Source organism: Anopheles coustani, chromosome X, assembly GCF_943734705.1.
Source record: "Anopheles coustani chromosome X, idAnoCousDA_361_x.2, whole genome shotgun sequence".
Lineage (NCBI taxonomy): Eukaryota > Metazoa > Arthropoda > Insecta > Diptera > Culicidae > Anopheles > Anopheles coustani.
The window spans coordinates 13,866,754-13,889,082 of NC_071290.1; the positions used below are offsets into that span (position 1 = coordinate 13,866,754).

Below are 22,329 nucleotides of genomic sequence, written 5' to 3' on the forward strand. Positions count from 1 at the left end.
ATTTGGGGAGTGGATATAATTAATTTTATTGCTTGTAAATCATTTTAGGTATGCTGGCAGCAGTAGCAGTAAGGCAGCCAGAATCGAAACGCTAGATATTTGCGGTAGAGAAGTTCGGCCCGCCACCGTAGGCGCAGCGTTCACGGTGATCCACTCGTTGTAGAAGGCAACGTCGGCGTACACGCCGGGAAAGTCTTGCAGACCGCACTCGAAGCCGAACGAAACCGTACCTACTAGCAGGCCGTCGCACACCAGCGGTCCGCCCGAGTCACCCTGGCAGCTGTCCTTGCCCCCCTCAAGCTGGCCAGCGCACAGCATACCGGGCATGATTTCACCATTGTAGCTATTCGTCGCGTTGCAAACGGTCGTGTCGATGATGGTAATGTTGACCGCCATCAGATTCGCCGTTGAGCCCGGCACACCCTGAACAAACGAGAAGAGCGCAAGCATGTGGAAATGGTTGTGGATGGGGATTTTGTGGCCCTTTGGTGCGCATGTTTGAAACCTACCGAAACGGTGGTGCCCCAGCCTGTCACCTGGCACGCGGTACCGACCTCCGGCGTCTGCGTAACCCTGGTGATCGGCTGCAGCGTGGGATGGGCCGACGGAACCGCGGTGGTAAGCTAGAGGGCGGATTAAACACACCGTACACACATCAATCATCCACTTTGTTTAATGAAAACCCATAACCCGTTGCAGGTTGACTTACGTGCAGCAGCGCGATATCGTTCGTGAACAGCTCCTCATCGTACTTCTCGTGGACGATCAGCTTCGCGATGTCGCTGATGAACGTATTGTCCGTTTGCACCAAACGCTCGGTGTGCCCACCGACGACGACGAATAGGCTCGCCGGGAATGTAAACCCGTCGTCCACCAGGCAGTGTGCAGCGGTCAGCACGAGAGACTGCTTGATCAAACTGCCGCCGCAAATATGACCCCGGCCGAAACCCCTGTCTTCGTATGCCTTTAGCCGTAGGGAAACCTTTTACCGGGGAAAGGGCGAACAACGTTTTGTAAAATAGTAAACGAAAGCCGTGATGATTTTAGACAAGGCAGAACAGAATGATTTTAGACAAGGTTAAAAATAAGCGCCACCATCCATTGCCTATTATGGTTCATGTAATTTAACACCTACTTGACAATTCTGCTCTCAATTTCTGCAGATAAAAGAACACAGTATTGACCTATACGGATATTCCACGTTATAAGTTAAAAATCAGTTTTGTTATACTTGATATTATATGTAATTATAAATTGTCTAAACCAGCCGATTACGGGCAATTCAGGGCCTTTTTGTAACAAGTGGTGAACTACAACTTCAGACATACTTTAACAAGTAGAAACAGATGGAATAATTTCTCTTAGCGCTAATTGTATGCAATTTGAATGTATCTACTTAAACATACTAATAACATTTAAAACCATAGGTTAGACTATCCAAGGCACCGAAAATGGAACGCTGCCATAATTGAGCTGCATGTTTAAACATTGATTTGAGATACGTTGAATCATACGAATGTCGAATGTAAAAACGAATGAATCATACAAAGAATCCGGTCACCATTTGATCGCGTTTGTTTTCAACACTTAAGATTTAATAGATAACCGGAGCACGTGTGTTTTTTAAAAAGAATTTGGCACGTAGCAACGATTTAGATTGGAAAACTTGAAACTAGAACTATGCGGGCCGATTGTGAAATGTTTATTGAATAGTGTCTTTCGGGCGTATGATTTTAAGGATATAGATGCACACATATTTACGCGTGTCACACAATTGTTGCACAGATAAGCTCTAGTAGAGCATCTCAGGAGTTAAAATCGTTGCACAATTTAAAACACTGCGCAGGTGCAATCGCAATCGAAACACAAACACTTGATGAAACTCCGGCTCGTCACCGTTGGCACCTTCCTACCTGATGGCGGGTGCTGTCGGCCGGTGCCACAAATCCCCCGATAATACGCGAACCACTGTTGGTGTCAGCTGCCGCCCGGATTGCGGGCAGCACTAGAATGGCGACGATGGCCAGCGCCATTGCTTGGCAGGCTTTTGGGACGTACATGTTTATTTTCCTTCTACGGGTGGATCGCGACTGGATCGTGCAGTGAACCGGGGCGCTGTAGTTATACTCCCGGCTAAACCAAGGCTTCGATTATGCGCCGACACTTGAAAGCTATCTCGTGCAGCGTAAGGATGGGATTGGGGACACGTGCCCGATTGATTGGTTGTTTGTTTTGCGGTTGGACGATTGAGTGTGGTCATCATGTGGATGCAACCGGAAGCGTAGGACACACATCGACGGTTGGTTTGCTCTTGTCATCAGTGTGTGGGAAACCCCCTGATCCACTCGGCAGCGGAGAGCGGAGTGAGTAGAGAGCACGAAAAAATACATGAACTCGACTGGTTATGGCAGTGCATTCACGGCTTCGTTTATTGCTGTGAAAACTGCTGGTGCAACGTAAATCCGACGACGGTGAGCAGGAGAGACAGGCTGCCCGTCAGCAGCGGCGGACCACGGCCGTTCCCTCCCGGGGGACGCGGCGTGACGGCGCTGTGATTCAGCCCGACCCAGGTGCGGTAGTAGGCCACATCCGCGTACACACCCGGGTACCGGGCCCGTGCACACTCGACTCCATGCGACACCACGCCGACCAGCAGCCCGTTGCAGACGAGCGGGCCACCCGAGTCGCCCTGGCATGCGTCCAAGCCGCCGTTCATGTCACCGGCACACAGCATGCCATTTCCGATCGAACCGGCGTAGCTGCTCAACGCGTTGCAGGTCGCCTTCGCTATGATGGATATGTTGACCGCCAGCAGCACATCACTCGAGGGTCCATTCTGCGAATGTGCAATGAACAAATTGTGGTCTAATATAGTACACTGCGATCCCATTGAAGCCTCCCTGCCAAGCTACTTACGTAGTAGGTGCTCCCCCAGCCGCTCGTTTGGCAGCGCGTATTATTAGCTGGGACCTGCGTGGTCATCGCAATCGGCTGCAGTGTCGGATGCCCGCTCGGGACATTCGAAGCTAGCTGTGGACCGGAAAAAAATAAGAAAAAAGAAGCGTTACTCCCTCGGAACGTCGGGACCACGTTTGCAACTGCGTATCATATCTGACGCACCATCAGCAGGCCTACGTCATTGAGGAATCCGCGCGAGACGTAGTTAGCGTGCACCACGACCTGCCTCACGTCCCGCACGACCGTGTTCGCCGTCTGGACGGTTCGGTTGATTCCACCACCGACGACGCGGAAGTAGGTGGCGGCACGCGCCCGATCAAAGTCATCCACCAGACAATGCGCAGCAGTGAGCACCGTGCCCAAGTTTATCAGGCTTCCACCGCAGATGTGTCCCCGGCCGAACTGGATCTGGTCGGCCGATCGCGCCCGTACCGAAACCTGCGTGTAAACGATAAAAGAAAAGGGTTATTATAGCTTTAACGATCATTAACCGAAGCGGTTGCATGCTCAGACTGTTTTTCATTTATGCCGAAGCCACTCAAAGCAGACGCTGGTTCGAGTGTTGGTGACACTTTAATCCTATCCCATCGAATCCTCATCGCAGGTGATTGCTCCTGTTTGTTCAAGCTTATCACTCGCAAATCGTTTATCGATTGTTCACGTGGCTTAGAGAGTGCTCGATTATTGTTCGACCCCATTGAGACTTTTGCTATTTCAAATCCGAAGCTTCGCATGTGTTTGCTCTTTCCATGTTCAAATGAAGATCATTCTTCGCAAGTTTAATAAAACATTGTACTTCACTTCTAATGGTTTTGGCAAGGTTTAGCGAATTGAAACAGCACTGTACAAAAGGCACGGTGGAGCGTGCAGGCGATGAGGAGCAAGCAATTACAACGCGCCGTGAGTGAACACTTGTAATGCCCACTTGTATCCCATCATACGGTGTCACAGGGTACAAGCGCCACTGCACAAGCAATTAACTGGTTCCTTTTTTTGGTTTTTACTTCGGGTTGCACAGAAGCCGTTGCGCCACGCCTCTCAACCCGCATTACCTGGTGTTTGGTGGATGATCCGTCGACCGCTACTCCACCCACGATGCGAGATTCGGACGCCAAGCAGGGTGTCTGCAGTGTCACGGCAAGGGCGAGCACGATGAGGATCGGAAAAACTTGACCGCACCGTCTGTGTGATGCCATTTTCGCGATGGTTGATGGTTGGCACGCTGCAATGTACGTCTTTGTCCAAAGCTGATGGAACCGAAATGTTGGCGAACGCGAACGGGATCAGGGCCAATTGCCCTCGGTGACGGCTTGCAATGGCAGTTTGGGGCTACGATATCGATGTGCTGCTCAATCCTTATCGCTTTGTATCGCGCGAAGCCGTTATCAACCCATGATTGCCTGCTTTAGGTGATGGACGAGACCTTCCACTCTGTCACCTGCGTATGGGAGAGGCGTGAGTCACCGATTGTAGACAATTGGGGCCCGTTGGGTTTGGTTATCGAATTTGTCTTAGTCATTCTAAAACAAGGGGAAAAAACGAGGTAAATTGAATAGCCCTTAATAGTCAATTCTTACCGATATCTATCCATCATCTAATAATCGCAACAGCAGTGGATAAACGTTAACCGATAGCAACTGATAAGTTGCATGACTATAGACTCTATAGAGACAGCAATGGACAGCACTATCTTAAGCTTTGTAAAACCGCACATCCGCTAAACCCCTATGACATCCATTAACGGTCACTTGTGTGAGGCAGAACTGTAGATTAAATTTTGTTTCATATATTTTCACAACAGATCGCAACTAGCAACGTTACTTCGGTAACGCTTGAACAGCATCACATTTGAATAAATCTGATCTTCCTCACGGAATTGCAGCACTTCAATTCGTTACCAAAATAACATTTATTCGCAGTCGTTTGCAGTGGCACTAGGGATAATTCTTAATTTAATTTGCGTACATTCTAATTTCACCTCTGTTTGTTATTTTCTTCGGTTCATTTGTTTGATTGCATGTTAAAAACTCCAGCGGCGTGTGTGGTATGGTGAGCTTTGCGGAAGTGTAGTCTAGTTGCCAAATTCAGTCACATCATTTTCATAGGAAGCGTGACCAGAGTCATCTTGTTGGTTGACTTTGCTCGCGGATTTGGCAGTTTTGTTTCCACGCTTCAGCACCTGCGGTGTCTCCGGAATGGTGAACTTCGGTAGCTGCGCCTTCCTCTTGAGCTCCCGTTTAGCGCCCGGTTGGGTTGCATTTTGCTCTGCTTTACCAACCGGATGCTTAAGCACCTGCGGCGTGACAGGGATGGTGAATTTTGGTGTTTGTGGCTTTTTCTTTGGTGACGCAAAACTGGGCAAAGGTTGTGCCTTGAAAGCGAACTGTTCGTTTTGCTTCAATATTCTTTCCTTGCGCTTGATTGCATAAACTTGAGCAAACGCATAATTGCGTTCCCAAACATCTTTGCTGCCGCAGGGATGATGGTTATCCTCCGGAGACGGTTTGTTTTCGTCATTGGTTCCAGATGCTGCAGAGCTCGAGCCTGTGATTGCGAGATTCAATGAGCACGAGATTAATTGCACAGCGCAATGCGATGCTTTCTTCACAATACATTCAATAAAATCTCGCTTACCCTTCGGATTTGTGCGGGAATTGTTTTTGTTCATGGCCGAAATCGCGTTAGTAAAATCAAACGACAATGAACGACGCTAAACAACGTCAAGCTACAAGATTCTGTTTGAGCGGTTCGAATCAAATTTGAAACGTCAACAAATGACAGATGACAGCTGCGTGTGCCTAGTGAGTGAGTTAACGTAGGGTAAAAGCGAGGGTAATGGCCGTTAAATTAAATTAACCGCTATTGTTTTTTTTACCATTAGAGCTGTTCAGTTGTGGAAGACACAATTCCCACAAAGGAAGAGAAACCAAAACCACTGTCCAGCCTCGAAGTGGTCTAACCGATGGAGTTTTACGCCAATGCCAGCCTGAGCGAGTGGACACCGAATTTTAAAAAGTTGGACTTCTACCGGTGGATATTGCGGGCGATGCAAAGATTAAATGAAAAAAACAGGGGAAAATGGGATGAATACAACAATCGATAGCGATGTGAACGCTTAACTTGCTGTACACCGAATGGCATCAGGGAGAAGAAATCTCAAAAATATTTCTTTTTAAATTAAATTGGTAAAAGAGTAAATGAGGCCCCGGGCTAGATTCTCCTCTTCCTACTGGTTCACATTAAGCACCTGAAGCTATGCAAAACACGATGCATGCATTCTTTTCGAATATTTGATCGCGAATGGTTCGCTTAAAAGAACATAACGGTGTAAACTAATCACGCAGTGGAGGTTGAATGCGGGTTAATATACTTTTACATGTTAAGTTATATTGTAAATTATACCACACATGATGGACTGCATGAAACAATGAGTTTAGCCGAAGAAATGATTTGGAAACGGCCGAGCGCATTGCATACCTTACGGCGTCGATGAAACATGCTTTAGCTATTTGTTCCATCAATTTCTTGCAGTACAAATTTCAAAACGTAACGGCTGTGAGATGCTGTCTCCACATAGTTCGCTACCCCTTCTAGGGAGCTGTGATTTCGGATAATGGGAACATTGTTGCGGTACAGTACGGGTTAGCTTTTACATAAAAATTGTATTTCAGTATAAAAGGACACTTAAAAATATCCTGAATTATTTGTTCATTTTTTCCATGTGGTTCACCTTGTCCGCTTTAATTTGCTTTCGTTCGATACTAACTGCAACTTTCCCTACACGTCTTCACTGTGTGTATGTGTTTGTGTTTTTTGTTTTCTTTTGCTTTCTGCTGCGCTTCTCATTTTTGTTTAATGTTTTTTTTCATCGTTTATTTTACGGTAATTGAGCAGTTGCGTTTTCGTTTTCATTTTCCTTTTATTTATGCACTTTCTCCGCGATTACCTAAGGTGTGGCCAGATGTTGGTGCACTTCTACGTCCAAAAATTCACTTCGGTTCGCTACCAATAATAATAATTCTTATTATTATCATAATTATAGTAATAATAAAAATAATAAAAATAATGTTAATAAACTACGATTTATTTTCGCCCTCAGTAAGGGTTGAACCTGAGCAAGACGACATCGGTCGCCAGGCGCGTCACCTCGTGCGCGCCTGAACGAGCTGTTTTCCTCCAAAGCGCTGCCGCTGCTTTGTTCGTGATGTTCGACCCACCGGTTCGACTTTTCTCTGCAATCGTTTGGCATTCCACCATGCGTTTCCATCATTTCCTTGATGTTCCAGCGGACGCCGAAGCAGTGTGAGAATGTAAATGCAAACTGTTTTCTTGTCGTGACGGTCGGGACCGGGGGATTGTGACCCGATCTGGCCAAAAAACGTTCAGGACCAAATCGGGTTTCGCAGTGGCAGTGGAAAACAGCTCGGGCGAGCGTACTCGTAGTCGCTTCGGTTCAACTACAACTAATGTCTTGATAATAATTGCATGCTTGTTCTACTGTCTTGAGGTACTTTCCTTTCCTTTCGTTTCCTTTCGTTTTCCTCCATTCCTTGCTTCCTACACTTTTTGTTTTCTACACCTCCGGTTGTTGGTTTACTCTCCAAAACAAAACAAAAATCTAAGGTGCGCTGTATCTAGCATTTATACAGCAAGCTGCACGGTACTTTTGTAGTATTTTGTCGCGAAATTTGAACAAAAAGATATAGCTAACCAAACCCACCGACGATACAGTAGAACTCCTACTTCGTATGCAATTCCATCCCGAATCGTACGCTCCATCGAATTTTCCAATGATCATCTCCGTTACTTATCTTCCCTTTTCGCTTTCGCGTGTACTCACGCTTCCACACTCTTTCTCTCTCTTTCTCTCTCGGGCGCTCTTTCATTCTCTTTATCTCTTTCTTCAAATTAGGATCTTATCTAGTATATTTACTCCGTTTGCCAACGTTACCTACTCGAATTTGAGGTTGGTTTTACTCCAAACAAATGTTTTTGCATATTGAATATCTTTTTTCGGCCACTTTGCTTCCTAACTACACCTTCATCGTCGTTTACAAATGAAGGTGTAATCGAGTTCCAACGGGAGAAATCGAGAAACAAACAACCGCGTCATATTGCAAGCTTTCACTTTTTTTCTTTTAAATTATGGCAAAATATACAGTGTAAGAAGAAAAAGGATATCCGTGTAATCATAGTAGCTATAATTATGACAATTTCAATAGTATTTATATAGTATAAGCCTAGGCGTTGCCCTCTAGCGGCACACTGGTAGAGCTAGAAAAGCAGCTAAAAAAAAGCAGGGAATCGGATCGCGTTGTTGTGCGAGAGGGCAGGGGTGCCGCCTTCCCGCCTACCTATGAGAGGTATCCAACAACCACCAGCCGGTATACAGGCATCCCCCTTTTGTGCACCATCGTGACACTGGGCCCGGAACCAGCCTGTGCAGGCAGGCCGTAGGAGACCAAACAAAAGAGAAACACATCAGTAAGCACAAAATAAAAAATAAAAAAAGATCCTAGTCCTAGTTGCCCTCAGCAGCGCCGCCAAATGCTCAAGCAATCGAGCGCCCTTTCGGGGCGGTACGACTGCCGGCTACCGCCTCCGTTTGGCATAGGTGAAGGTGGACGCGGTAGTCGGCAGGCGCCCTGAAAGGTTGGCCAACATCCGAATAACGTTCGCTTGCGTCGGACGGTCGGCGCAGCTCCGATCGGTCAATCATCGGGCGGCTCTGCAGAAGGAGCTCCTAGGGTATCGATCTCGAAAACGGCCTGAACGGGTGGCCAGTTTCGCAAAACCAAAAAAAAAAAAACAAAGAAGAGGGTGACGGCCGAAGCGTGGTCTCCGAAGCTCTCTGCGGTGGAAACTTTACTGATCGCTTGCGCTTGGTAACATGCGAGCTTCGTGGAACCAACCAGACGGAAGCGACTTGCCGGCCGGAGCACAGCACAGGAATAGATTACGGCATTGCATTGGAGAGATAGAACGAGCTACACAGTGAGAGAGCAAGAGAGAGAGAGAGAAGAAAAGTAGTGCGTGGCTATTTAATTCCAATCATTTTGTGCACATCTAGTTTCGTACGCTGTTGTGGATAGGTATTTTCGATAGTACTAAATTTCCTCCAAAAATGTCAAGAAATAAACATCTCCGCTAGACAGCTGTTATCTCCGCACTACTGTCGGCATTCTCAGCCCCAGTGTTCACGCGGTCAAAACTAGGTGGAATGAAAATTAATAAAAAAAAAACCTGTATAATGTTCTTGGCAACCTGTTTCGATCACGTCACTTCACGCACTAAAAACAACCCGGTACCGTTCGCTATCGATGTTGACGACGTTGGTCGCACAACACATGACACACCGGCCCATACCCGTGTACTACGCTCGCGGCACTCGCCAGTCCGTTGCCCAGCCAAACACAGGTTATTTAAACGTAACATAGAGCAAAAACCTAAGATGTAAAACACGCATCAGGGAAACGGATTGGTCACGGAACAGGGGGTCTGAGAGGGTTATTGTGTGGGAAAGGGGGCGGGGCGAGGGAAGGGGGGAGGGGGACAGGTGGTAAGGGAGAGGGGGGGAGGAACAAGGATGGATGGACGGACGGTGCTTCCAGGGCGTTTGCGCTGTTCCTCCGCTTGCGTTGATGATCCGCTATCCAATCTCTCCGACATTGCTGCAGCGATCGGTCCACATCGCTCCCAGTGACAATTGCCGGATCCTTGCCGTCCCCGAGCCTTACCGAGTAGTACAGTACAGTTAAAATCTTCTTCCGCTCAGGCCCCGCCGATGGTTTCCGTCTCCTGCTGTTCCGCTCCACGTCCCCTTCTTCTTTTTTTAAAAAACAGTCAACTTCCAGCGGTCCGTTCCGACGTTCGCGATGCTTCGGTCCTGTCGATGTGCTACTGGCCCTTCATCCGCTCATCGTCGTCGGGACGCGGCTACCGCAATCATCTGTTGTAGCATCGGCTCTGGACTGCACGCCTTCGGCTCGCACTGCATCTGGCCGTCACCCCCGCATCTGTAGGAGGAGATCGAACCATAGCAAGAGGAACAAAAGTGAGAGAGAGAGAGAGAGAGAGAGAGAGTGTGTGTAAGTTGCCAATTGTTCGCTATCAGCCCGGGTGGGCTCCATATCACCGCGGTAGCTACTTACGTGCAACGCATGCAGGGTCCGGAGGCGGACGCGACCATCTCGCCGACGTTGTACGGCTTGCCCTGGATCTGACAGCCACGCTTCTGCACCTGGCCCTTGTACGCGTGAGCGGGGAAGTGCGGCGGCAGTGTCGTCGTCGTGGTGGTCGTGCTCGTGGTTACGTTGAGTACGGTCGCCATCGACACCGGACACTCGTACCGCGGGCAGCAGAAGCCGGAGATCGGCTCCTCGTTACAGCCGCTGATCGGTGGCGGACACGACTGCTGCAGGCAGATGATGTCGCTGCGGAAGCAGAAGCAGAAGTCGCACGGATCGTCCCGCGGGATCTGCTGGGCCGACACGTACAGCTTGCCGCCGTACCGGCAGGTGCCGGGTCCGAAGGCGGCCGGATCCTCCTCCTCGCCGTAGTCATCTTCGTACGACGAGGGCGGATAGTGGGGCGGCATGTGGCCGTAGCCGGTGTCGTAATGCTGACCAGGGGCACCGTACGAGGGTCCGACCGTTTCCGGCTGCGATGGCTGCTGTTCGTCCGGTTTGCTGTCACTGGCTAGCGACGGCTCCTGTACCTTCTGCTGCTCGTCATCCTCGTCCACGCTGTCGTCGGGGGTGGTTTCCTGCGGTTTGGCCGACACCTTATCGTCGGCTGGAGGTCCAACCGGTTTCTGCGTGACCTGGGCCGGGGCATCGTCGTCAAATCGTTCGTCCAACATGTCCGCCGAAGCAGCAGGTGCTGCCGTACTCGGTGCTGCAGGCTTCTCCGTTGCTACCGAAGGCGAGGGCTTCTGCGTAGGTGCCAGCGTTGTCTGCTCGGTCGTCGTTGGCGCAGCTGTTGTCGAAGTGCTGGTGCTAGTGACGGCAGGCTCTTCCTCCTTGTCGGCTGCCGGCGTCGACTGCTTCTCATCCTGAGGTGCGTCTGTCGCTGTGCTGGTGACCGCACTGAGTGGCGCTTCCGTCACTTCCGTGTCATCACTAACAGCGTCGCCAGCCGGAGCATCGGTCGTTGGTGCTGCGGTAGAAGACGATGCCTGTTCGGTGACCGAAGGTTCCTCCTGACGCAATGTTGTTGGCTGCTCGGTAACTTGCGAATCCGAATCCGGAGCACGCGTGGAGTGGGTCACTGCTTCGAGTGGGGCCACCGTCGTACTCTGCTCAGCGGGCACATCCTTCACCGTATCGCTTTCAGTCGTTGCCGACGTGCTCGATGGAGCCTTTGTTGGCACCATGATCGGTGCGACCGGTTCGTTGTCCTCCTCCGACGAATCATCGTCCGCGTTCAGATCGTCCGTCTGCGGAACCTCGGGTTCATCCTCCTCCGACGACTGGTCCGACGTTCCCTTGTCATCTTGCGCGACCGATGCGGCGACAGTGGTTACTTCGGGTACCTTATCCTGCTCCTTATCCACCTTCACTGGAGTGTACGAAGGCTCCTCCGGTTCTTGCTCGCCCGAATGGTCCTGCTCCGGTTCCGAGGCGCTTGCCACCGTTGTCGGTGCCTGCGTATCTTCCCTGTCACCCGATCCTTGCTCCAACGCTGGTTTCGGTTGTTCGGATGAGGTATCGGCGTCATCATCGTCGCTTGAGTCAGATGCTACCGGTCCCAGTGTACTTGTCGGTTTCGGTGCAGCGGTGCTACTATCTGTTGCCTGTGGCTGTTTGTCTTGCACATTGGACTCCGTCACGTCATCGCGAACCACGGACGGCGGCGAAGCAGTAGTGGCCTCGCTATCAATCTGTTCCTGCGATTCTTCATCGGTTTCATCATCCGCTACCTTCACCGGAGTACGCAATGTCGTGGCAGAAGTAGGCTCATCATCGCCAGTCTCCTCATCCGATACCTTTACCGGTGTTCGCAGGGTCGTGACAGCAGAGGGATCTTCTTCGCCGGTTTCATCGTCCGATTGCTTAACAGGTGTTCGCACAGTCGTGACAGGCGCAGGTTCGGCATCGCCAGTTTCATCATCTGCAGGCTCCTCATCAGTTTCATCATCGGATTGCTTCACCGGAGCACGCAGAGTCGTGGCAGAAGAGGTCTCTTCATCACCAATTTCATCATACGATACCTTCTCCGGAGCGCGCTGTGTGGTGGTAGCTGAAGGCTCTTCCTCATCACTTTCTTCATCCGATACCTTGACTGGAGTTCGCAGAGTCGTGCCAGCGGCAGGCTCTTCATCACCAGTTTCATCATCCGACACCCTTACTGGAGTTTGGATAGTCGTCGCAGAAGCAGGCTCTTCTTCATCGCCAGGCTCTTCATCGTGAGCTACCGGCTTGTTTGACGCTTCCTCGTCCTCCTCTTCTGGTTTGTCGAATGCGGCTTCTGTCGTTTGGGCATCTAGGCTCGGTTTTGCCGAAGACGGTGCCACCGTTGTGCCTTGCTCCTGGGGATACGTTTCCTTTTCGTCGGCCTCGGGCTTAGCAACTTCGTCCGATTCGGTTTGCGCTTCAGCTGCTTCCACCGGTGCTGCAACCGTGGTCGGCTGCTTACTTTGATCGTCCGAAGCCGTGCTGAATGTCGGCTCCTGCTCCGCATCGTCGGCCTTTCCTGGCAATGTCGTTGTGCCCTCCACCTTTTCGTCACTCGATTCGGTCGACTGTGGCTCGCGTTGTTTCTCATCCTGCTCCGGAACGGCCGCAGTTGGGGCGCGCGTTGGTGCAACATCATCCTCAACTTCGTCGTAAGATGGTGAGTCACGCTCAGGCTCTTTGTGATCCGGCTTTACACTATCTTCCGTGGCATCAAACGCGGTCGTGGTTGGAGTAACATTGTCGGCACTGTCCTGGCTCTTGGCGTCAGTCGTCGTTTCCTCGGAATCGCCGGAGCCGGCATGGGCAAATGGTACCTTGGTGGTTCCAATTTGTTCCTCATCCTTCTCGAGCCCAACCATATCCTGTTCTTGCTGGTCGTCGGCAATACGTTCGGTTACATCGTTTACAGCATCCGTTAGAGGTTTCTTCGCATCGTCCTCGTCTTGGTCATCTTGCGCTGGTGCAATCGTAGTCTGTCGGTCAACTGCTGGAACAACGGTTTGCTTGCTCACAGCGGGTTCGGTAAATTGTTCGCTTCCTGAACCGTCCTCAGCACTGCGCCGTGTGGTCGTATCCTGCTCCAAGTCATCGCTGACCGGGAGTGCCGGTTTTTGCGTGTCTTGCTCTTCGGCACTTCCCTCGTCCTGTTCCGCCAGCGACGGCGATACGGTGGTACCAGCCTCTTCCTGAGCCTTCTTGTCGTCGTAAGCTGATGGTTCCTCGTCACGTTCAGTAGACGATGGCACCGATGTGCTTGGCTTTTCTTCGTATTGCACACTGCTGCTCTCTGGAGGTTGTACTGTCGTTCTGGAAACGATATCATCCTCCGGCTTCAATGGAGTCTGCACTTCGCTTTGCTCTTGTTCGTCCGACTCTGCCTGTTCGGTAGTGGTCACGGCAGGAACAGCGGAAGCTGGCGAAGACGTCGCTAGTTTCGAATGCTCAGTAACCTTGTCTTCATCCATGGCATCCTCATCCGAAACACCTTGCGTCACATCTTGTTGCTTGTGCACAGACGACTCAGTTCGTTCCGTTTGTTCGTCAACAGACGGTGTCGTTACTGGTACAGAGGCGCTTGATCCTTCGAATTGCGGCTGTTGAGTTGCGCTTGGCACTTCCTTCGGTGTTGTTGAGCTGGGGACATTTCCTTGCTGGTCTGACTCTTCAATCTCATCATACACCAGCGTGTTTTCTGGTTTATCCGATCCCCTAACCGGCGTTACCGGTTTCGCCGGCTCCACCGATGGCTTCTCCTGTATGTCAGCGTCAATTTCATTGCTTTCGTCGGCGACCTTCTCTGGTTGTCCCTTGGTAACCGGCGATTCGGGCTGCGGTGTCGTTCGAACCTCCTCGTCACTCTTGGTTGGTGCAATGGGTCCGGAAGTGGTACCTTCCTGCTCCTGCTCCTTTACCTGATCGTCCGCTTCGGGCTGTACCGTGTTCTGTACGACATCGTCGAGAGTTGGCTTGAAGATCGGCGTCTCCTTCTCCTGCGGGAAACGGATGCCACCATCTTGCTCAGCACCACCGATCGGGCTGATCAGGTTGTCGTCATCCTTTTCATCCGCAATTTGCGGCGGCGTTTTGTCTTCGGCCATATCTGCAACCTTCGTTGGCTTCGGGATAGCATCTTCACCAACCTTTGCAGGCAGCTGCACTTGCTGCTCATCCGCTGCCTTGGTTGGCTCCTCGTCATCCAGCGTTGGCTTTACGATCGGCGGAGTGTCTTCATCCTCATCCCCACGGAACACAATGGAACCATCATGTTCCTTCTGTGGTGCCACGGTAGTACTCTTATCCACCTGCTGCGTCGAGTCGTCGCTCTTAGATGGTCCAGCAGTTGTTGGTGCCACTTCGTCCGACCCTTCCGTCTGATCATCGCTCACAACCTTCTCGTCCTGGGCTGGAACGACCTGTTCTGGTCCCTTTGTCGTGCCAGCTTCCATGTCATCCTGCTGAACCTTGCTGGTAGTTGCGTCCATTGCACTAGAGCTCGGGGTCGTTTCCGATACTCCGAAAGTTGTTTTCATTTCCTCTTGGGTCTGTGCCTTCTGCGTCTGTTCCTCATCCAATGCAACCGAAGGTACCGGCGTGCTCGATTGTTCAATCTCGTTCTCCAAATCATCCAGCGTGGTAGGCGCCACCGTTGTTACAACCTGTTTCCGCGTATGATCGTCCACTGTAACCGGCACCGGTTTTTCTTGTTCGGTGACTGTCTCGACCGGTGCGTCGCTCAATTTGGCCGTGGTTGATTCGGGTTCACTGTCACCCGAAGCCTGGTCCTCATCGACAGTTGCCAGTTTTTCCTCCGTACGAATAGTACTGCTTGGAATTTCATCTTGCGCTTCCTGTCCCTTAAGACTGAGATCATCTGAGCTGGATTCTTGTGCTGTAGCAGCGTCAGCTGGCTGTTCGAATGGACGAACTGTAGTCGCTCTGTCATGCTCCTCATCCTTTTCGATGTCCGCTATTGGCTTGAGGGTAGTCGCAAGTGCCTCAGGCACGAATGCTGGTGCTTCCGTCTCCGCATCTTCAGCCACGAATGTACGTTGCGTGGTGGCGCGTTCTTTCTCTTCCTGCTGGTCAACGGAAGCATCCGTGCTCGCTTCCGGTTTGGCAGCTTCCTTAACGGTGCTCTGCTCCGTATCCTTAGCCACCACAGTGGTGCTTTCGACGTCTTCGAATACACTGTCGGTTACTTGAGGCAGTCCGGTATCCTGCTGCTTCTTGTCATCGACTTCCTTCTCAATTACGCCTGCCGGTTTGCGATCGACTGGAATGCGCGCAGTAGTCGTCAACTCTTCCTCATTCTGCTTTTCAAATGTGGCTCCTGTGGTTGTCGATTCATGGCTATCGGCATCCTCCGTAGACTTTTGTGCAACCGTGCTTGAGGTGGTCACCGGTTTGACAGTCGTTGGTGCAGCTGTACTGAGCACAATGACGTCATCGTACTCCGCGGTGGTCGGACGGTTACCATTGAAGTACTTGGTATGGTTCTTTTCCTCGTCGTGTTCCACTCCCGGCTGTTGCAGCAGCGGCTTCAAAACATCGCTGGATAGATCCCAGTCATCATTTTCGGCCTCCGATGGCTTCGCCGACTCATCGTCTTCCTCGTCGTTGTCGCTGTCGGTAGACGACTGCGAATCTACCGCCGAAGCGGTCGATGGAGCTTCCGGCGAGGTGTCCGAACTTTCGGTGGAGCTGCTGCTGACGGTGGCTTCACTTTCCGTGGCAAACGAGTCGCTTTCAGCTGCGGAATCGCTGTCCTTGCTATCGTCACTGTCGTCCGAATCGACCGTGGTCGCTGTTGTCGTGCTCGAGACTTCAGGGCAGTTGTAGCTTGGGCAGCATTCACCCGGAAGGATGGTCTTTGCCGTGCAGTCAGCATTCGGTGGAGGATCGCAGCGTACTGCCTCACAGTGGATGATGCTGTTGGAGCAGCGACATGCCACCTGACACTTGCCATTGGCCGGTACGTTGTCCCCATTGCTGTAGGTGACCCCGTCGATCAGACAGTCTCCCTCGCCAGGGATGGATTCGGGGAACAGCTTATCGGGCGTTTCATCGACTTCGGCTTCGTTCTCATCCACATTCTCGGAATCCACCGGTTGCACTGCAGATTGCACTGGCTTCGCTGTCGTCGGTGAAAGATCCTGCTGATGCTCGTCACCAGAATGCGAGTCTTCATCACTATCGTCCTCGTCACTTTCGTGCGCTTCCTGCTCGACATGGTCTTGCTCGACCTCCTCCTGTTCCTTGGTACCTTGATCGTCTTCGACCGATTCGTGCGGCGCCTGCTCGTCCTTCTCGGGCGTTATGACCGTATTCATTTCCACCGGTTCATCAAAATCGTTCGCCACCTTAACCGGGTGCTGTGCTTGCTGTTCGTCATCCTCACTCTTGTGATCGTCGGCAGCAGCCGCATACTCGGTGGTGGTCGAATCATCCAGCACGTGCGAGTCAGCCTCGAGCGGCAGGTTCGGCAGAATCTCATCCTTCGGCGGGGCCAGCGTCTGCTCCGTGGTGGATACCTTCTCCTCCGATATCGGTGCCGGTGGCAGCTCGGTCACAATAACTGCCGGTGGCAGTTCGACGAAGTCCTCAGGCGTCTGCGGCACATCGTCAGCCTTGTGCGCGGGTTCCTTCTTCTCCGTGGTTGCATCGAGCTTGGTCACCTGTTCGCGAGGCGCTGTGGTAGTTGGTTCGGCTTCCTTCTCGGCCGATACGGTGCTGGCAGGCTCGTCGTCGCTTGGCACTGGTGCTCCTGTGACGTCACTAGATTGATCGGGCCGTTCACCGCCAGCTTGAGCTGGAGTCGTAGCAACCTGCTGATCGTCGTTCTCTTCCTGCTCCTGCTCGTCCTGGCTTGGGCTGGGCTTATCCGATTCTTCCTCGTCGTGGCTAGCACCGATTTCGTTTTCCTTCTCGTCACTGGTCGGAACCAGCGCCGGTAGGCTCGTTGTGAGCTCAGGCTCTTTAGGTGCCGCACCCTGTGTAGACGATTCCGACGACGAACTCTGATCGTCGAAATGAATGTTTGTCGGCGTTGTCGGCTCCTCGTCGTCGCTGATCTTTACGTCCAGGTCCAGCTTGGTGTCTTGCTCATTGTCCTCGTCGCTGGCAACCGGATCGACGTGTTGCTGCTCCGAAGAACCTTCATCCTGCTCGAAAGGTTCGGTTTTATCAGTCGTGTCGGCCTGAACCGTCGACGACGAGACAGCAACAGACGGTGCCACTGTGGTGCCCTCATCAGCCAGTTCGGTTTTGACGGTCGTCTCAGCGCGCACAGTGAACGCAGCGTCCCCAACAGAGGGAGCCACCGTGGTGCTATCGTTCGCCGTTTCCGCCCTATCAGTCGTCTCCGGTCGCTCGGTGGCAGCCGAAGTGGCACCAGCAGGTGTCACCGTTGTGCCTTCCTCTGCCGTTTCTTGCTTATCAGCCGTCTCGGGTTGGACAGTAGCGGATGCGGTGCTTACGGTGGTTCCGACTTCCGGTTTGTCTTCGTCATGGTCATGCGGGCCGACGTGGCCAGGAATGTGGTCCTGTTCAACGTCGTCCTTAGCCGGCTGTTCAGTAGTCGCTGGAAGTTCGTCATCGGTCTTCTTGGGTACCTCAGCGTCGTCCTTAGCCGGCTGTCCAGTAGTTGCTGGGAGTTCGTCGTCGATCTTGTTGGGCACCTGCACATCTTCTTCCTCACTGTCATCCTCCTGGGTGTCCTCGAACTGTGGCACAACGTGCTGCTGCTCCTGCTGATCGTTGTCGTCATCCTCCTTCTCTTCTGAGGCATCGTCCACGGGCTTGTGCGTCGTAGCCTTGCTTGCATCCGCTGGCGATGTGGTCGTCGGTGCTGGCGCCGATGCTTCCTGATCGTCCGATGGTTCGTGATCATCGCCCAACTTTTGCTGCTCCTCTTGCACGTCATCGGCGATTGTTGTCGCGACTGTCGGCCCCGACGTCGTCGGTACCGGTGTCGATGCTGTCGTTGGTGCGGCAGCACCACCGTCGCACATATATTTGTCCGGACAGCACTGGCCGGCTGCCGGTGGAAGTGCCACACAGTTTTTACCCTCATTCTCTAGCGGTGTGCCACACTCCTGCACGGCGCATACGATGTCCCCGCGCATGCAGTAACAGTGTTCGCACGGCTTATCCGTCATGATGAGCGCTCCATCGGCGTAAGTCTCTCCGTTATGCACGCAATCCGTCGACACCGAGGGCGACACCGTCGTGGTGAGGATGAAGCCGGGCGTCGGGCGCACAGTCGTGGTGAACTCGTCGTCCAACATCGGAGTAGTGTCCTTGTCGTGATCTGTGTGGGATATGCAAGGGTATCACGCAGAATGAATATATGGCGGGTTCAAAACAACACCGTGCCCTGTCCACCTACCGCAATCGTATCTCACTGGACAGCAAACTCCCTTGTTGTAGATCGGCTGGCAGCCATCGATGTGCAGTGTGCACTCCTGCATCACGCAGGTCGTCATGTTACGAATGCAATAGCACAGCTCGCATGGTTTCTGAGGATTTGATGGCACCTGCACGGCAAAGAAACACGATCAGACACGATTCCTACAACATATACCCAGGAATCGTCCTAGCTCCTGGAATGCCCCTGAAGGTACTTACTTGAGCTCCCTCCGGATAGAAGCGTCCACTGATCGAGCAACCGTACTGGTCGAGGGCACCAACTTCGCTCGTTGCCGCTCCACCGAGCGCCGTCGATGGGCTGGCCGTCGTTTGATGATCCAGCAGCTGAACCTCTACCGCCGGGCAGGTGATCACCGGGCAGCACTGGTCCTCCCGCTTCTCGATGGTGCAGTCCTGGCCGATCGCCTTCGTGAACGGACAGACTCGCAGATAGCACATCAGCATGCGGTCGTGACAGGTGCAGTTCAGGCACGGTTCGTTCGTCATGATGCGGTCGCCCTCGCCGTAATGGTTGTAGTTGTAGTAGCACCCGGTCGATTCGCCATAGGTCTCCATCTCGGTCTGATCACTCTCGTATACCGGGGCTGCAAAAGGAATGAGCAACGTGCCGAGAGGCATATTTTAGAACCCTCGAAGCAATTGCAAACCACACCAACCGTCATTGCTAATCCATGAATGGTTGAAAGCAATCCTACACTGGTACGACTCTGGTCGGCTGTAAAGCTAGCGAGTAGAGCCGTAGAAGCGGAGGGGAATGGCAAAGCGGAGGCGCTGCTTCTCTTCAAAAACACTTCCATCAGTCTACGCCATTACCGTATTAGCCGAACGTTGTCTAGCGTAGTAGGAAAACAGTGCATCCATGAAGCGATAATGATCGAGCGTAGGAGGAGGGAAATAGCATACGGACGCACAGGCTAACAAAACCTCAAACCACCAGAACGTACGAAGGTAGCGCACGGTTATGATGCCCGGCGATGATGGCGTATAGCCAGCGAACTGATTGAAGTGGAGTAAACAGATTCATGTTGACGGCGCGGATAGCGGATGTCCGATGAAACAATCGACCCAACGCTCGGCTCGATGGCAGCCTGCCGGGGTGCGTTTCTTGGCCAGGGTTAGGCTGGCACAGTGCGCTGCACGCGTGGCAACAATGGATGCTGGCAATTGTCTTCAATCAACTCACCGCTCATATCGGAGCACGAGCGGCTCAGGCGGCGGCCCCCGGGGGAGGGAAGCTCACCTGATCTGGTTCCTGCTGCCGTGCACTACTCCGCCCGAGAAACGATGACAGTTTGCAGCGAAACGGCCACCATAAACAAAACAACAAAGCAAGGCCCTGAGAGCTAAAGACACCCAGACCCAGTTCGGCCCGGAAGTCGCGCGAGGCTGATCTTCGTGAAGTGCACCGAGGTTCCACGCGAAGCAGTATCTCATGGGCGCATCTCAAATTGGCAAATTATGTAGTACATGCCGCACATCTACTAGCCAACGGTAGTCTTACATTTAACCACCAGTTGACGACGGAAGAAGTCAAAACCTACTGATAACAATTTGCCTGAAGGGTATCGGACACCTTCGACAATAAACTTGACCTTGGTGCACGAGACCACCAGGCTTTATGTGGCTTTCACCGCGGGAATGTGGTTAAAGAATGGCGAACGAGAGTGAGCACCGTGTCGTGCGACTGTTGTAACCTCTTTCCTCCAACACTTATTCTTACATATATCATGATGTGTTTAGGGTAATTGAAAAAAGGAAGACCAGACTTACCGCCATTGATCGCAGGTAGTACTAAAGCTAACGCTACAAGTAAAAATGCCATCGTAAGTCGGTCGAGCCGGAAATGGCTCGGACTCCTGATAATCATACTGAACGCTGGTGACTACTCTCTGCTGTCGTTCGGTCGCGTTGCTGCGTTCTGGAAGAAAGATGGAAAGGAAAGAAGTTTGGTGGGTTAGATCACTTGAGGTGAGGTGACGGGGGGAGACTAAAGTAATGGGAGAAACAAAATACACTGGAAGACTGGACGTGGTATGTTTATTTATAGTCGCGAAACGGCCTGTGGGATGCCTGTGTCCCATAGGCGATCACTGGAGCCGCTCGTTATTTATGTCACACGATCGAACAGCCTCGCTGAAAGCGTACGGTACAAACTGGTTTGAGATATAGCGCCCGAGTGCGACGGACACGCCGCTAACTCATCCTGGGCAGTTTGGTGTGAAAATCCCGCAAGCTGTACCTCGTTCCGGTGCGTCTAGATTCCAGCATTCCTTTTTACGTCACGCTTGAGCTCTCGCCAACAGGAGGGGGAGGGCGACCGGGGTAATGGGTGAGGATGTACCGTGGCAATTGGTGCGTTCGGGCGTTGATTTGTTCGTGCTACCCTGCGTGGTGTCATTGCCGATGGATGGAACAGCCCGCGAGTGTAGTAATTATCGCCCTCCTATTACCAGTCTTCTCCATTATTTTTTTTATTCTTCGGTTACCACCCGGCCACCTTCTTGCACACCATGCAGATACCAAACGAGTCATCTTCGACGCTGTTCGGCACTGGTCCGCCAAGAGTCATTGCGCTCGAAGGCTAGGCCTCGGCATCGGCTTCCGGTGGAATTAAGCCGTTGCGGTGAAGAAGAACCTCCGCAAGATCAAGTATCGCGCTCATACCAGTTGATAGCGTCGTTTACAGCGAACACTGTCTTCTGGCAAATGTGGGCAAATGTGGCTCCGGGCAAGCAGAATCGCTAGTGGAGAGATATTTATACCCATCGTAAACGATACTGCATTATTGCAAGGAGGAGGAGAAGCCGTTAGGTGCAGTGGTACTAACTCGGGACTAGTTCCTGTACTCCTGAGGCTCGTGTGTTTCTGCGTGCACTAGTGGACTTGCACCGCAGGATAAGCAGATTTATGACGACCGAAGGGTCACACTATCTTCAGGTACCGTTGCGTCCATTCACCACCCTCCCCCCTTCTAGTCCCTGCCTCAGATCCTCATGTTTTCTAACTTCCACACTCGAGTTGTTGACATTTCTGCCCCATTCCAACGGGTTTGCCTCCGCCCAATCCTTCGCCTCGGGCCAGCTGCGATGCGTGCACAGGAAAACTTCCCTTTATTTCTCTCTCACTCCCCTTTTCCTCCTTTGTGCACACACACATACGCACACAACACCGACACGGGGCTGTGTCCGGCCTGCACCGGTAACTAAATGCTCTGCATTAACGGCACTTTGGTGCGGCCCGTTTGCCGGCCACTGATCTCGTCGGTATGTACTGATCCGACCCCCGAGGCGGGACGGAGATTTCGGAGCACGACGGCGGGTGTGTGTGTGTGTGTGTGTTTGGCTTGTGTGCTTCCAAGCACTTAAGCAGCCTCCGGTGGCCTACTTCGAACGGGAAACCAGCGATGAGCTCGCAAATGGCGCAGAGCTCGGTGTTCAAGTGGACCGATTCGATCGATCATTTCAGCTATAGCTTTCCAGTTGGCGTCCCTAACTGCCCTAACATCGGTGGGACAAGACGCTTGTGTAGGAGAAGGCAGGAGCCGTGACCCCCGGTGACCGGAAGGCGTGCTGCAGGGCATTGGATACAGGTTTGACAATTATCGCGATTACTCCATCGCCTTACCCAAAAGTTGCTGGAGAGCTCAGGCCAAAGGCAAAAGGCACCGCTCGACCTGGAGAGGCGTCGGTCCATCCCCAAAAAGTCGAAAGAACTGGGGAACTGGGCACCACCACAAAGGTAATTAAATCCGAAGCGTAACAACATC

At 52.2% G+C, this 22,329-nt stretch overlaps 4 protein-coding genes across 4 annotated transcripts; all 4 read right to left on the minus strand.

Moving 5' to 3' along the window:
- Positions 1 to 21: 21 nt before the first annotated feature.
- On the minus strand, positions 22 to 2,033 carry LOC131269316 (trypsin alpha-3-like). The gene is made up of 4 exons (XM_058271667.1): positions 1,914 to 2,033; positions 710 to 982; positions 510 to 623; positions 22 to 423 (listed from the first exon to the last, which is right to left on the minus strand). The coding sequence occupies exons 1-4, from the start codon at positions 2,031 to 2,033 to the stop codon at positions 40 to 42; spliced, it is 891 nt and encodes a 296-aa protein (XP_058127650.1). The 3' UTR covers positions 22 to 39.
- A 371-nt stretch (positions 2,034 to 2,404) lies between these two features.
- Positions 2,405 to 4,341, minus strand: LOC131268648 (trypsin eta-like). Its single transcript, XM_058270883.1, has 4 exons — positions 4,011 to 4,341; positions 3,121 to 3,396; positions 2,917 to 3,030; positions 2,405 to 2,836 (listed from the first exon to the last, which is right to left on the minus strand). Exons 1-4 carry the CDS (start codon positions 4,152 to 4,154, stop codon positions 2,429 to 2,431), a joined length of 942 nt encoding a protein of 313 aa, XP_058126866.1. The 5' UTR covers positions 4,155 to 4,341; the 3' UTR covers positions 2,405 to 2,428.
- A 402-nt stretch (positions 4,342 to 4,743) lies between these two features.
- Positions 4,744 to 5,698, minus strand: LOC131268653 (uncharacterized). Its single transcript, XM_058270890.1, has 2 exons — positions 5,593 to 5,698; positions 4,744 to 5,502 (listed from the first exon to the last, which is right to left on the minus strand). The coding sequence occupies exons 1-2, from the start codon at positions 5,624 to 5,626 to the stop codon at positions 5,030 to 5,032; spliced, it is 507 nt and encodes a 168-aa protein (XP_058126873.1). The 5' UTR covers positions 5,627 to 5,698; the 3' UTR covers positions 4,744 to 5,029.
- A 4,176-nt stretch (positions 5,699 to 9,874) lies between these two features.
- On the minus strand, positions 9,875 to 20,430 carry LOC131269317 (mucin-2-like). Its single transcript, XM_058271669.1, has 6 exons — positions 20,334 to 20,430; positions 18,762 to 19,147; positions 18,523 to 18,670; positions 17,747 to 18,444; positions 10,110 to 17,692; positions 9,875 to 9,974 (listed from the first exon to the last, which is right to left on the minus strand). The coding sequence occupies exons 1-6, from the start codon at positions 20,428 to 20,430 to the stop codon at positions 9,875 to 9,877; spliced, it is 9,012 nt and encodes a 3,003-aa protein (XP_058127652.1).
- Positions 20,431 to 22,329: the final 1,899 nt, after the last annotated feature.